The sequence below is a fragment of the Numenius arquata genome, chromosome 2 (assembly GCF_964106895.1).
Source record: "Numenius arquata chromosome 2, bNumArq3.hap1.1, whole genome shotgun sequence".
NCBI classification, from domain to species: Eukaryota; Metazoa; Chordata; class Aves; order Charadriiformes; family Scolopacidae; genus Numenius; species Numenius arquata.
In genome coordinates this window covers 81,870,510-81,886,754 of record NC_133577.1, presented here as the reverse complement: position 1 = coordinate 81,886,754, position 16,245 = coordinate 81,870,510, and the positions used below count along the sequence as shown (strand labels likewise).

The 16,245-nt window shown below is 33.8% G+C and overlaps 1 protein-coding gene across 1 annotated transcript in view; it reads left to right on the top strand.

Moving 5' to 3' along the window:
• The window catches only part of CFAP54 (cilia and flagella associated protein 54), a 111,018-nt gene that overhangs the window by 50,460 nt on the left and 44,313 nt on the right, over positions 1-16,245 (top strand). Inside the window, exons 29-41 of the mRNA XM_074168264.1 lie at positions 1,191-1,287; positions 4,362-4,451; positions 5,535-5,661; positions 6,546-6,648; positions 7,569-7,708; positions 9,311-9,541; positions 9,955-10,088; positions 11,783-11,964; positions 12,658-12,885; positions 13,095-13,318; positions 13,420-13,555; positions 14,743-14,857; positions 15,875-16,027. Of these exons, the coding sequence (XP_074024365.1) occupies positions 1,191-1,287; positions 4,362-4,451; positions 5,535-5,661; positions 6,546-6,648; positions 7,569-7,708; positions 9,311-9,541; positions 9,955-10,088; positions 11,783-11,964; positions 12,658-12,885; positions 13,095-13,318; positions 13,420-13,555; positions 14,743-14,857; positions 15,875-16,027 (1,960 nt within the window). The remainder of the gene's footprint in view (positions 1-1,190; positions 1,288-4,361; positions 4,452-5,534; positions 5,662-6,545; positions 6,649-7,568; positions 7,709-9,310; positions 9,542-9,954; positions 10,089-11,782; positions 11,965-12,657; positions 12,886-13,094; positions 13,319-13,419; positions 13,556-14,742; positions 14,858-15,874; positions 16,028-16,245) is intronic.

Here is a 16,245-nt window from a genome sequence, read left to right as displayed (position 1 = left end):
AGGCTTCTGTTTAATTGTATCTATCTTTGTTAAGACCAGTTGCAGATTGCAGTGGCTTGAACTTGAGAGGCGTTATCAATATTACAGTTCAGAGCCATGGGGATCCTGCAGATACTTATACAAGCATCTCTAACTGATCTTCACATATAGTTTGCAGGAATGTTTTATAAGACAGAAAAAGTAATTAAAAGAATTGTGTAAGTAAAGAAGAGCAAAAATATTCTAAATAATGTAGAAACTTAGCCGCTCATTGAACGTAGCAGCTGCTTGAAACTGAGTCATAATAGAGTAACTTAGGAATTGTGTAGACTGAAAAATATTTCTCAATGGAGGAAGAACTTTCAACCTCAAATTACAAAAAGATGCATCAGGTTGTGAGGATATCCTACAAGTTATAATCAGAGTAAAGTGTTGATTCTCCATACTTTCCTGCCTGTTTTTTCTTTAAGTAATTTTAGAAGAGATTTTACTGGAGAGGAGACTTGAAAAAGAGGTAAGAAAGTAGGAATAATGAGGGGAAGAAAGAGAGCGGTGTGAAGTTGAAACTGAGATATATTGGACAGAGGGACAAAGAGTCAATCACCTCACAGGGAAGGATTTCTGGAAGAAAATTTGTAGGACACTGCTAGGATCCAGGACAAGTGATTTTCTTCATTGTTTATTGCTGAGTTTGTGCTAGCTGCTCCCAAATTCAAACCAAAAAAATACAAGTAATCTAAGACCGTAGGAACAATATAGTATCTTGAGCCAAGTAGGGCTGACTGAAAATTATATTTTCAGAGGTGAAAAAACCCCAAACTTTCTTTCCAGAAGAAGATTTTGATCTCTGTAGGCAGTAAATAATCTACAAATGATTAATTTTTCTGGAAAACAACATATTTTATCAAACAATGTATTCAAATATGTTGTAATAGCGTGTGGGAATTCCCTAAAAATGTATTTGGTGGCAGAGCAACTCCACTCACTCCCTTGGAGATCAGTCAAGAATGAACCATGGCCAGGTTTTTTTCAGCCATACTAAAAAGTTTATGAACATCAGTTTTCACTTGAAAGGAAAAATAAGACAATATTGATGAAATTATCAGATATAGAATTAGAAGACTTGGGATCTGACCCAAACTCCACTGTTGACCTGCTGGGTTTACGTAGGTAAAAGCTAAGTTTTCATGACTAAGTATTGGATATTTCAGACCACTTCTGCAAAGAAATCCCATTTAGCTGTGATGGAAAAAGCAACAGAAAATCTAAGTGCTCTTGAATCAAATCTCCTCAAACTGACAAAACCAGGTGAGTGCACTATTAAAACTCTTCTTACATTTTTCTCTGGTTTATTTGTAAAAGTTATTTTCTTATGAAGTACTTTTATTTCATATATCTTCCATGATAATTAATTCCATAATAACCAAAATCATAATTTCAGTGATCTTATTTATCTCTGATAGTGATGTGTATAATGACTTTTATTCATCTTTTCCATTATTTGCACCAAAACACTCATTCCTTCTTAGAAAGGAATGGTCATTTTTGTTCTGTTCTGCAAATATATGTGTTCTCTTAATCCATGTAAATTGGGTTCTATGTTATTTAGCCTTGCTTTATTTTCCTAAATCAGAAAATGCAGTGACAAAGACCACTGTCCATTTATAGCATGTCTTACTATCCTACCATTGCTAGTAGTAATGACTACTGCAGGAAATTTTATTGGAGAAAAGACTTCCTGAAGAAAGTTAACAGAAACTGTCCTCATTATGAAGGAATTGCATGTATACTAGCACTACCTTGTGACTCAGGAATGAATATATCAACTTTAAAATATTTTAGAGTCTGAATTAAGCACAAGAATTTTCAGGCTCATAGTTCTGCCAAAGTTAGGTGAATAAGTAGGATTTATAAAAGAAATTTGATTAGAACTTAAAACACAGAGCCACTACTGAGTTTTCTTCCATTATATTTACATGGCATCTTGTACTCCTTGGAGTCTGGATAGAATCATAAAGTAATTTAGGTTAGAAGGCATTTCTGGAAGGCATTTATTCCAATCCCCTGCTCAAAACAGATACAATTAGATTAGGTTTCTCTCAGGCTCATTCAGTCAAGTTTTGAATCACTCTGAAGAAAGAGATTTTGTAACCTTCATGGGCAAGCTGATCCAATAGTTAACCACCCTTATGGGTGAAAAGGTTTTCTTTATATCTATTTGAAATTTTATTTCCAACTTGTGTCTATTACCTCTTTTGACATCAATGAGAACACTCTGTCTGCACATTCTGTACTCTGTTTGTTAGGTAGGCTCCTAAGGTTAGGTTAGGTTTGTTAGGGGTGGGCTCCTTTAGCTTTCTCTTCTTAAGATTGAATAAACTCATTTCTCTCAGCCTCTTCTTGTTTTGTCATGCATTCTAGCTCTTTATCACCTTGGTGGCCCTTCTCTGGACTTAATCCAGTATGTGAGTGTCTTGTACTGCAGTGTCCAAAACCAAACTCTAGATATGGTCTTACAAACACTGAATAGAGGGGAATAATCGCTTCCCTTGACCTGCTGCTGGCTATGCTGTTTCTAATACAGCCCAGTAGGCAACTGGTCTTTGCCACAAGGGCATGCTGCTGACTCATGTTCTAGTTATCGTCCATCATCTCAAGAATCATAGAATAGTTTGTGGTGGAAGGGACCTTTAAAGGTCATCTAGTCCAACCCCTAATGCATTTGTCTAAGAAGAGAAAGATTTTCTGTAATGAATAGAATAAAAAGAGTGATGCAAAAATTCCATCTGTCTGCATACTGGTTTCTTGCTGCTTACGTTGATGCCTGCATTCCTGCAGAACAAGTTACAGAGTGAATGAATTCTGTAAGTTAATTGAAAATTACATTGATTGCTTAATATAATGATGTTCCATTTTTACTTAATGGAAAGTTAAATTAACGGGTTGATCAGTTAGAGAAGAACACATTTTCCGTAGTGGCAAATACTTGACGGCTGAAGTCTGCTCTGTTGCTGAAATAGCATATTTGTCAATAAGTTTCAGGATACAAATTGGAGTCTTTTGCTGAGGCCGTGCAAAACAAATAACAAAACTTACAGCTGTCCTTATAGATACAAAAATGTGTATAAATGGTTTAGGACAACATACGCACCTGTAGGGCATGCTGTTAAAAATATTTTGGAAAAAAAACTGTCATAGGAAATCCTTAAAAGTGGATCAAGACTTAGCATTCCATTGTTGATAGTCTATGAGCAAAATATAAAAGAGCTGAATCTGCCTTTTTCATAAGAAACTGAGAAAAGGAAAATATTTCATACACAGTACAATTTGAATTCTGAAATGTTAAATGTTTTCCCATTTAAAAAATTTTGGGAGGTATTCTTTGTGAAAATGCTCATTTGAAGCAATATATTTTTGAACTTGTCAAATAGGAGAGAGTAATAGTAAAGGGTGTGACTTGTCCTAAAAAGAAAATAAAAAAGATCTGCTTGTCCTGCTGGCTGTCATTTTTAGTTGCACATTATTTGCATTCAGTAGACTTCAACTGACTGCTACCAGTGGAATGTGTAGCTGTTGATCCACTTACCACAACTGGTTGTTCCAGAGTGCATTTTAACCTCACTTTTCCCAGGGACTAGCTGCATTGATTTTTTTCAGCCATAGAACTTGCCTAAGCACAAAATTTGTAGGTCATGTTTCTTTATTAAGGCAAAATAGCAACTAGAACATGTAACATTGTTCTGGTGCTCATCAGCTGGTAATGCAGTTGCATTTAACTCTGAAAAGCTTAAATCCAAGTTATTGTTCTCCTCCTATATATTACATATACTATTTTTATTTATATATTGTATATATTATTTACACCTATATCTAATATATTATTTATAGAATAGAAATAAATTTGTATACATATATTTATATAAATATTTAGATGAAGAAAAAATAATTCCTTTACGTACTTATGCTATCCATATGGTGAGCATGTATGTAAGCACTAGTGACTAGTAGCATCATGGGTTCAGTTCATGCTGTATAGCCTTAAATATGTTTTTGGACATGTCCTTACTGCACATCCTCCACAGATGATTTATGTGGACCTTTGTTAGACCTCTGATGAACTCCAGACATCCTGCTCATTAGTCTAGTAGCTGGAAGTTCATCAGTCACATCCATAAGCTCTTCATTATTTAAATGGCACGGGTATTTATATTAGAAGAACAGAGCAAGTCTTTGACTTTCTCTCTGGATGACAGTGAGAGATTTAAAAGCAAACTCTGTACGAAAGAAGGATTTTTCTAGTCTTCAGTTACAATTTCAGGTAGAGTTTCTGTTGTACACTATCACTGCTTGTCATAATGGATGTGGTTTGGTTATTGATGTAGTTCGTGGATCAGAGCTTACAGGACAGGAAGATCCTGTGTTCCTCTACCCTGTAATTACATGTTGGACATCAAACCATGCTTATCGAGAAGGTAGGATAATCGGCGGTTATTTTAATTGTAAAGGTTTCTTTATGTCAGAAAGTTGCCAGTAAAGCTATCTACTTCTTGCTTGGAATAAGTTCTTAAAAACTTTCTCTTCATTTTGTTCTCAAATATACAAAATTGAGTAAAACATAGCTTAAAAAAAGTTTTTGAATTTGAAATTTGAATAATGTTTATTTTCTAATAACCTTAAAAATGAGCTCATTTTTTTTAAAGTTGTGTCAAGTTTTCAAAGATTCTATTTGTGTGGAATGTTCTTTTTAAATTTTTAAATCCCATTTCCACATTAAATTATGTTACTAAAAGAGGAATTCCGAAAATTCTGAATACACTTGTGTTTTTGAAATAGGATTTATGATCCTTGTCACTGCCTATTTTTTTTTTAATACTGGTGTTCAAAATAACAATGGAGCCTAGCCTGTAAGATTAGTATAGCTTTCAGATAGGATAAATACTTATTTATTTCTTGATTGCAAAAAATTACCAAGACAGACAAACAGTAAAAGCCGTTTCCAGCTTTTACTGCTGCAACAATTAAACACTTGCAAACAATTAAAAAGCTGCCTAAAATCTACACAACACAGTTCACTTCTGCAATGAGAACTGTGTGATGCTTTTACACTAATGTGACTGTCACTAAGCAGAGCAACCTAAATGATTAGGATGCAGTTAGTTTGTTTATACTTGCTTTATTGTTTTTTTCAGAATTTTCAGGCATGTGTACAATTAGGCATACTGAATATTGTTATAAGATATTTTTGCACTATGTATTGCATGACACAAAAATAGTTCCAAACCTGTTTTCTCAGTCCCTAGAATGTTTGTCATTCTAGAAGTGTAAATAGAATGAACTTGTGATTCTGGATGCCTATTCAGAAGAAGTATTTAGCAACTGCTATTGTGTATCGTGACCTACCCAATTTCACTATCAGTACACCTTTTCTTAATAAGCATGCAACATGGCATAAATATGTGCTTTGAGACATGGATAGCTGTAATTATAGCTGAATTCAGAAACTTTTTACAGCATAAATACAAAAGCTGTGCTAATTATTTGTTACTTTATTGCAGTGATGAAATTCAGAAAGAAATTACGTTTTCTTGAGTTCTTTGTTCAAGTTTTGCACAAAATCCTGAATGAAGAGAAGTTTCAAAGCGTGCTGGATTGGGCAGGGAATGTGCAACTTTACTTGAAAAGGTAGAGCTCTATTATAGCAGTAGTGAAAACTTGTACTTTGGTTCAGCAGTGTTACAGCAGAAACTGTGAATTGTACTACCTGGTAGAAGACCCATTTGGAACCATTTCTGTGGCTCCTATTCTGCAGAAGTTCCACGAACACAGGGGATTATATAGCTAAGGAAAATATTGTATTGTGACCTCGTTATACATGGAGACTTCTCCCTTGGCTGTGTTTGTTCAAAACTCCTGTCTACCATCAGTAGTTTCCAGGATTTTCCTTTTCATAGACACCATTTGGTAATATAGCCATTTGCCATATTATTATGAGGCAGTGGGATAACTTAGAAAAGTATGTTGGGTTAAATCAAAAGCCAACTGATCAGGGGCAACTGTAGCATCTAAAAAATTTCTATGCGGAAAAGATAAGTGGAACTAAATTGTAGACACCTACCTAAAAGGATCCCAAAGAAATTGAACCGTAACTTTGTTAAAAACACACATGAGCTTTTCTAAAATTTGAAAAGCAAATTATCAATGGAAAGGAGATATATTATAGGGAACAGGAATTGCTGTTACAAAAGACCAAAAGAATTGGACATGAGGAAATTTTTTGCAGAATTTTGTAGTAGAATTTGGGTAATGAAGCAAAATGTTTTGTTTTACCAGGAGTTAGGAAGGTGAGATAGTTGTTATCCATAAATTTAGATTTCTATAATAAACTTTGAAAGTGAGAACTTCTTATTTGTTGAAGGGGAAGATGGAAAGAAAACTTGCTGAATTTAAAACTCCTAATGAAATAGGAATTGCACGTGCTCTACCTGTTGCCAAAGACAACCCTTTACCTGTGAAAGGAGTTTAACATGATGATGATGGTGATGATTTTAACATTAGTTATTTATCAGGAGGAATGACCAATTGAATGGAATTTCAACACGAGAAACAAGTTCTCCCACTCTGCCAGAAGGCATGGATAGAAGCACTACAGGAGTGGTGAAGTTTCAGAAAGTGAGTTTTATTTTTAAGGATCCATGTATGTCTTTACTGAGCAGCAATACCATAAGCACAAAACTAAATTTTTAAAAGCTGTTTTATAAAAAACCTGAGGTAGTGATGTGCATGATTACTAAAATTTGTGATATAAACTCTAGTCCTCAGCTCACCTCTGCACTCCTAAAACCAGGAAGAAAAGTTTGCATGGGATTTATTTGAAAGACCAAAAATTGTGAGGAATTTGAGAAGAGTCAGAGTAATGCATTCCAAAATCAATGAAAACTTGCCTTCCATCAGCTCTCTTTAGAAAAAGCTGTTAACAGGAAATGCCTTGGGTACCAACACATTAAGAAAAGGAGATCAATTTAGGCATTTTTGTACAATATGTTGCACTTCTACATTTTCGGGAGTAACTCCTTGTGCAGATATTCTAATTGCACAATAAAGTCTTTCTGTTCAGAACTTTTTAAAATGAATTTTTGCTTTTATTGGAAGGTAAGAATAATCCTAATGGATTTCCATTGTTTTGGAGGAAGAGTTCTCTCCCTTATAGTCCTCTAGTAATGCCTTAATACGTCTAGCATCTGTGACAGGCTAGGGAAAACTGTCTCAGTTTTTGCATTGCAAAGTTTTACTATTTATAATAATAGCAAAAGAACTATCATTTTTTTTCTTTGAGATGAAAAACACTCGTACATGAAAGAAAATATCTGGGGAGCTGGCTGACTTCTTAGTGTCAGTCATTTGGCATACACCTTCCAGAGAAATTGTAAAGCTTTCTGAAATATTAGATATTTCTTTTGCTGTCTTATTTTGACAAACAGTTCTAGAATTTATTTTCTGTCTGTTCTTGCATAAGCCAAACTGATGTATCAAGTAATTGATAATGTAGGTATAAATAAGTATTTGAAGTATATTTAAGATTTTCATGGAAGATCTCACCTTTAAAGAAACCAGAAGCACCAACTTTGAAGAAACCAAAAAAAAAAGCCTTGAGTCCTAATCTAAGAAGACAGACTCTTAGACAGTATTTAATGAAACGTCCAAACATAATGAAAAGTCCAGAAGCACAAAGGTAAATGAACATAAATCACCAGCTTCATATACAGAACCAAAATATTTTGACTGAAATTTAGTTTATAATTGTCTATTTTAAAACTGTTTTCCATTGAAGGAATGAATTTGTGCATATTTCACTCACTTTTCTGTTTTAGCTTGTTATAAAATTGGCTTCCACTCAAGAGAACAAAGTCTATCTCATTTTTGTTTCAGAGAATAACTGTTGAAGATTGTGAGGTCTTTGTATTAATAATCAAAGACTGCATTTCAGTTATGTTAGCTTGAGCATATTGAGCATGTCATCATAGTGGAAAAGCTATGTTAATCTGCATGCTATAATGCCTTTCAAACTGTGTTGGGGAGCTTACCTGTTAGAAATATAATAAAGAATATTTATTTGTTCCTGATGTTCAAGTACTTTCAGAGTTATTTTTATCATCCTTTTGCTAGTCTTTTTGGATTATCTGTTCTCTAGCTTTCAGAAAACTTTTCCTTGACAGAAACAAATGAGAATTCATTCCCCTTTTCTTTTGGCCGAGAACTGTATATATTTGGTAATAACAGTACCTTCTGACCTAAAAGAATTTATAGTATTCATTACCTGGTCATTTGGTCACTTATGCTTCCAGCAATTAGCAAGTAGAAAACTAGAAATATCTGAATATAAGCAATCTCATAACTGATTCCAGAAATGTTTTAAAAAAAGAACATAAAAAAAGTCTTCCATACACAATCTTCTAAATATTTACCTAAAGTCTCCATTTTTCCATCTTGCCGGAAAAACCCCACCTTAACATGATTTTCATGGTTTTCAGTGGAAGAGAGGATGTTTAACTTATCCTGGGCTTTTTGCTCTCTCAGCTACTCTTTTGTATATTACATAATAATATTGCTGTATAGTATAACAACATTACATATGATATGCTGTTCTGCCCACATTTTAAAGGTGGAAAACAGGCAGAAAAATAATTCAGATTGATACAGGGATCAATTTACAGTTTATAAAAAAGAAAACATGAGATTTTATTTGACTACAGCATTGTGTACATCTTCACAGAGAGAAAACACCAGGTAATACAGAATTGCTTGATCTTGCAGAGAAACATAAAAAAAAATAATCTATGGCTGGAAATTAAAGCCAGGCATCCGTATTTGAAATAAAATGTTTGTTCACATTGAGGATGATTTGCTACCAAAATACAGCAATAAAACGAATGATGCAAATTTACAGTATAATAGTAGACCCTCCATCTACTGAACAGACTTCATGAAACAGACTGTATTTTCTATAATAATCTATTTGGATGATTCAAGTACAAATAACTTCAAACACAGAGCTGAACTTTTTGTAAATACTAAGACGAACATCGTATGGAAGTTGATAAAATGTAAGGTAGGATTTAGAGTGCATTAAGTGCACTTAAAGAGGGACAAAACAATTGCTCTTCTTGACTGCAGCAAAAACCCTTTTGCTAGAAATACGTCATATACTTCTAAGTTAATAAAAGTCTGTAGATATGCAATAGGAGACTTCTGTACATCTTTATCATGATAATCTTTTCCAGAGCTTCAAGAAAACACAGTTTTATTTTTTGCTACTTCATATATTTTGGATTAGGAAATACAAGGAAGAGTTGCAAAAAGTAGCTCGTCACACCTTAGTGGTACTCCTGAAACCAATTGTGATAAATTACTTAAACCGAAAGAAGTTTCATCAAATATGTCTTGAAGAGATGCCCTGGAGGTCTCAGATGAATGTCTATCTGGCAATTGCACACTACAGTTTATTTAGAAAGAAACTGGAAGAGCAATATAACATTGGAATTTGTGGTTCACAGCATCTGGACAGGTATATCTTACTGCATTATCAATGATTGCTATTAATATGGATTATTGTGTTATTACCATTAATGCAAACAGGTTGAATTATAATATTATAAGTCAGTTTGTCATAAGAACAGTTCAGCATCCAAATAGAAATGAGTTTACTTTGTAACAAGTTTTGTTTTCCATCATATAGCACATGACACGTTTTTGGTTGCTTGCTTGACTAAGATTTTTGAAATATATTATACTGTGCTATTTTTTGCTTCCTTATAACTTTCAGCTATCATTCATTGTTTCTGATTCCTAAAGATGCTGGAAAGTAATCAAAACTCACTTTTGCAAAACTGAATTTTGTGAGTGTATATCAAAATTCTTTTTAATATTATATCTGGGAAATTTTTTTTGGTACTTTGTTCTTTTTCTTCCACTCTGCAGGTACAATATTTTGGATCCTGAAACTTTCTCATTAAATAATTCTGGCACTGTAGTGGTGAGAGAAGCTGCAGAGAATAACATGAGAACACCAACTTCTCTTCTTAAAAAGCCAGGAATGACTGAAAAACAAACTTGTAAGAACTTTTAATAGGCGCACAACTGGGATCAGTTTCAACTTACCTTTTTCTTTCTCTTAATTTCTGTCCTGACCTCCACCATTAGTTCTCCACATCAACTTCGGAAAAACTCTCATGCCACTTTAAAGAGAAGATGTTTCTGGGTTTCGAAAGTGTCGTCTATATTTTCTCTTTTTGGCACACCTAGTATAAAAGAAGTCATAGTCACTAATCGAACATTTATAATAACTCTGAGAATTGTTTCTTGTATTGGTAAACAAGTTACTTTTTATCGAGAGGTTATTTTTTATCCTGTACTTCAGTAATAAGTTTATAAATTCTAATAAATTAGTGGTACTAGCTTTTGTTTTGCAGAAGCCATGTTACCTAGGCTTATTAAATTGATAATACTCCAGATTATTCTAAATGCAATGATAATTTTTATCAGTTTCTGTGTTTGTTAATTGGTCTGTAGTTTCCTTTAGATTTCCTAACAGGTCAACAATTTCCTGGGACATTCTGTAAGTCTTTCTTAAAATTATAGGATGAAGTTTATTATTATCTTTCAAATTTTAAGTAGAATACTTCTCCACTGCTTGCTCCCCAGTGTTTTCCTGTGGCAGAGACTACCTCAGGATCAATTTTTTATCTTCTACCATTTTTACTTCAATTGTCTGTCTTTCACATTTGACTGTTCTATTATTGCAGCTATTTTTAATAATATCCTTCAAGGTTTCAGCAGGAGCTGAAAGGCTCCTACATGTAGGTAATTGTGAAATATAGGACTTTGATTACCTAAGATGTCGGTGATAACATACAAGTCAATGCAAAGTAGTCTGCCTAGCCAGATTTAGTTCAAGAAGAAATCAGAAGCCTGGTCTTTTAAGTAGCACTTCAGGGAACGCATTCTTGACACAGCTGTAGAGAGCAAAATTCTCCTAACATTCCATGTAGGACTTCCTTAGGTAGGAATCAACCAGCCTCTGCCTTTTCTAAGGAGGTATGAGAAAAGCTAGCAATTGCATTCCTGGTTCTCTTTGCAACAGCTTACTTTTAATTATACTCTTTTGTGCTGATACTTACAAGTCACTGAGAACTGAGTCACTGAAAGTGTCAGAAAACTAATGAAAATTCCTAGCCTTTGCAGTGATTCTGAATGAAAGAATTTAATGAAATGTGTAGTTTGCTATAAGGTAGCTTGAAATTAGCTTCTGCCTGAAACCTATAGCTCTGATATTACTGTATTCCACTACCATGAACCTTTGTGTTTCCCCTTGGAGGATATTTGCTATGGAATAAAATAATGAAGCACTCCTACACATAGTACAAAATTTGTCACAAATCTTCCCTTCTTCCTAACTTCTTCTTTTAAGAGGCCCCAGTTTCAGAAAGGTTCTTAGGAGCTTGCCACACAGTGATTTTTTCCTAAAACTTATATGAGCATTGTGTTTTGGCTTTTAAGGCTGAGAACTACTTGGTATACGTTACTATCTTGTTCAAACTTTTTTTATATCTGCTTCTCCCAACACTTAAGTAGAAGCATCTTATATTTTAAATATCATAACCTTATAAATATGATAGCCTTAACACTGGCATTTCCTAACATTTCAGTATTTAGTTGCCACAGAAAATCCTAGCTGGCTGATAATATTTTCTTTTTTACCTTTTTGAGAACTCTAACTCATTTTTAACCAGTGAACTTTTGTCTTCAGATACAGATAAGTCTCCTGACTACCACATTAAACTGAGTGGAACAGATACTCCTCGAACTCAAATGACAAATGATACAGAGATATCCGTCTCTCGTTCCCCCAAAGAATGCAACCGGTTTCTGTCAAATACCATTTTATTGGAACATTTTACAAAAATCTTTTTGCATTTAAGAAGAGCAGTGGTAAGATAAGCTTTCTTATTAAACATTTTATAACTAAGCATCGCATTACAGTACTTACTACTTCCTACATTAAAAAAAAGTCAGAAACTTCAAAAAAACTTCAGTGGGAAAAAGCAGTGATTTCTCATCTTCTGCAAAATGGCCAAGTACAGTATATGAAATATGTCAGACGTGTCACCTATTGTAATGTATATTTCTATCAAACATATAATAATTTATATAAATGTTTTGTTTTTAATTTAGTCTTTGTAACTTTCCTTCTCACGTTTCTCAAATTTTTCTGAAAATACTTGCAGACTTATGTTTTGCTTTACAGGTCTTAGTGAATGCCTTGGTAGCATAAAAAGAAAGACCAGTGAATGAAAGGAGATGTAGACTGACTGCTCTTTCCATAAACCCTTCTAAAACCAAGTAAAAACACATGTATATGTGGTGTGAATTAATTTTTGTTTCTTATTCTCACACCAAAAGCAACAATTAAATTAAATTATAAATTAGTGCTTCTATGAAAATTTCCAAATTAAGGTTCTATAATGTGTTATCTAAATTGAAATATTGAATGATCTGTTATTAAGAATGATCCATAGATTGTAATTTTGAAAGATTACTTCTACCTAAGCTTTGCAATAAAATAATGAAGCTTTAGATTTCTGTATTTCCAAAGTATAATTCTATTTTGAATCATATGCATAGGTTCTTGCTCACCGTGGTGGCCACTGGACATTGCTTCAGAATGCTTGTCGAGAACTTTGGAACTATACTCAAGAATTACAGTTGATTGCTAACCATTCACATTCCCATACGGATGCATTTCCCATTACCAGGGGTTTTCTTAGAAACACCGTCTGGTTGCCGTTTTATTTGGCATCAGACATGATCATTGATATGATAACTGAACTACAAGCAAGTGGGTCTCTTAAGGTAAAAATTATTTTTATTAAGACAGTATACTCTTTATTATCACATCTTGAGTAGAGATAGTTTTTTCTCTTGCATTGTGTTCTGATATCTCCAAGTTATTCTCTGTAACAAGTTTTTAGAGGATTGCAATATTTTCTAATCTTTATAATTTGATTTGTCCTAAAAACAAGTTTGAAAATAACTGGTAGAATAATGTTTCTTCACTGTAGATTGTGGATCCTGAAGGAGACTTCTGCATTCCCAGTTGTTTAGGAGGTATTACTCATGAGAATGGTGGTTCTAATCTCCATCTACAGTCTCCCCTGGATGATGTGAATGTGGTTGACTTGAAATGGATATGTAATCTGATTCTTAAAACAATAGAATTGTTATATCAAATGAAGAAGTGGGAAGCACTGGTACACATAGCTGTACAATTTAACGTATTTACACAGTAAGTTACACCAACTCCAATAAAAACTGAAAAGCAACATTATATAGATAAATACACAGTTAATTTGCTTAATTACTATAGTTTTCTTTTTTTTTTTTCAGTGAGAGATATACAGAACAAGTGAGTCCACTGCTGGTGTATGCTCAGAGGCAGCTGCTGGAAAGGATACAGCAATTCAGTGGCCCGGGCAGCCATGAATCTAATTTCATAAAATATCTACCTGATGATGCGCATAAGGTGAACCACAGATTTCTTTTTCGGGTACTGAATGTGAACTTGATTGATGTGAACTAAATATAGAGAAATACTTTCAATGAGTAGATTAATATGGTTTTCCATAATGTTCACAAATAGTAAATTATAATAAATTACATAGTTGTTGAAGTGCATGAAAATGCTCATATGACATAATTCCAGCAACAGCAGAGATCTGGACTTGATGACCCAGAGAACATTTCTTCCATGCATAATGTACCCATTCTATATTATGAGCCTAAATCTAATTTCATGTTCGTTCTTGATGCCGTTCTTTTAACCTGAAAACATTTATTTGGATATTGCACAATCTTTGTGATTAATTAAATTAAATACAAAGAGATTGCTTTGTTTCTGCATTGAAACACTGCTCCTAAAAACAAAACTAATCAAGCTGTTTCCTGCTGGCTTTTTTTGGGCCCTGCTGTTTGGAACATAGTCCTCTCTCAAAAAAACCCAAAAAAAGCGGTGTGGCAAATCACCACATGCCACTGTAAGCTGAGCAACGTGGAAAAGCAGTCATAGTTTTGAAAAACAATTTACAGAATAAAGACTAATGTTAGATAATAGTAATAAGAATTGTTCAAAAAGACATCATCAGGTTAGAAATCTGGAGGGCATGACTGCATTTCACAATGCAGTGCCATTCAGAGAGACTAGAACTAGCTCTGAATTGGTTCTTTTGTTTCTGAAGTGATGTAGCTACATTAGCGAAATAAAATGTCTGTGCTGGATTAGCCCTTTATAGAAGTCTGGAAGTTTGCTTCTCTGACAGGCCTAGACTGCTTCTGTTATTTGCTTAGAGGTATTTTGTATATCCCTATGCAGCATTACATTGTGCTTTACAGGCAGTGTGCCCTTTAGGCATAGTTACACTGACAGGTTCCTTGCAGGCAAGCATTTACCCAGACAAAGAAAGATGGAATATATGCTGAACATCAACAGGTAGCTCATGATTATGGCAAATGTCTAAACACTTCTATCCAACATTTAGGTGTTGTGAATTTTTCACCTCTTACTGACATGGGCACTAGTTATGGTTCATGGGTGTCTTTGTAAATTAGACCTCTTATTTTTTCATATGACTGCGTATTTAGATACTTTAAGCACCAAATGTTGATTTTTTCTGAATCTTACTCAATTATCATGAAACAAAACTTGCTTTTTAGTTGAGTTGCAGAAACTACATAGGGCAGAAATTACCGTTGCCTGTCACCCATTCTGCTGGTGAACAGATCTTTCCTGGATCCTTTTCCTATTCTGAGAAGAAAAATGATTATACAGGTCAGAGCACATTTCAGTACCATGTGTTCTTTTTCTCCCAAACTGTTTCCTTTTTTTCATACTGGATATTTTTTTTCCTCCTTGTCATAAGTCTTCCACTGCTTCTGTAATCTCTTTCTTTTAATATAAACTCAATTTTGTCTTCAAATTATTATTCTTGATAATTAGAATGGATAGTAATGTTGTTGAGACCTTTCTAAATGTATTCAGACTGTATATGAAAGCAGAGAAAAGCAGTTGTCATCCAGATGCCAGATGACCTACAGTATGTTGAGTGAGCTTGGTGGTCTTGGTCTGGTTTTCCATCAGTATTGTTGGATATCCAGCAATATACCCAGAAGTTAATGTGAACCTGAGCTGTTATTGATAGAATCAATAGAAAAACTGAAGTGAACTATAAGGTGACAAAACATCTCTTTTATCCACAGTTCTTATACTTTCCAGTCAGGATTAAAGTGTTATAGTTCATTGATGCAAGTTTGTAAAGCATCCTCATGTCACAGAGACGTCAAGACATTGCACCCAAGGCTTTGTGTTGAATTCAACAGAGAGAAGTCATTAAACAATAAATAATGCTGTATGTAAGAGTAGATAATATTATGCATTCAGTGGAGAGAGCATGCAAGCTCACAGGTTTGGTACATAGAAAATATGAGAATTACAGTAAATGGGATGAGCAGTTGTAGTAAAAGCTGTTTCCAGACTTCAGACACCAGATTTCAGAGTAGAGGACTGAGCTGATACATGCCCAGGGCAGATGTAATTCAGGGAATATAGATATCATGTGACAACTAAAATTTAACACTGAAAAAGATATAAATGCTCAGAAGTGTTCCTGGTGGTTAATAATTTTGCTTTAATTCATAATACAACAGGAAAAAAAAAGCTGACAATTACATTAATGTATTTTAGTTTTGAAGTTGTGGAATTGTTCAAATACATGTTTTGCGGTGTGATTTACTAAAAATATCTTTTTATGTAATGCAAAATTGCTCTTCATAATTTAATTCCTTTTAGATTGCAGTCAAGCAAAAGCTCTAGTTTATGTACCTCTTGATGTGAATGATACACTGAAATGTTTTAGAGAAACTCTACAAAAATCTAAATATCACAGCAGAGCACTGAGACACAGCAGAAAACTACTTTCATTATTTCTTGCATACACACAAGGTAAGTTATTTATTTAACTGTTTCTCACTTACTAAAGTGTATATGCAGTTAAAATAGTAAACAGTGAAAGGAATAGATTTTTTTAAAAATCAAGTTTTAGTTGCTATTGGCAATTAGAAAAAGCATAGAATATAAAGTTACAAGGTTCTGTAAGCACAAGCTCTAAGCCTGATTTTCTATAATTTATGTCTCATGGTTGGATGATAACACTTTTTTTT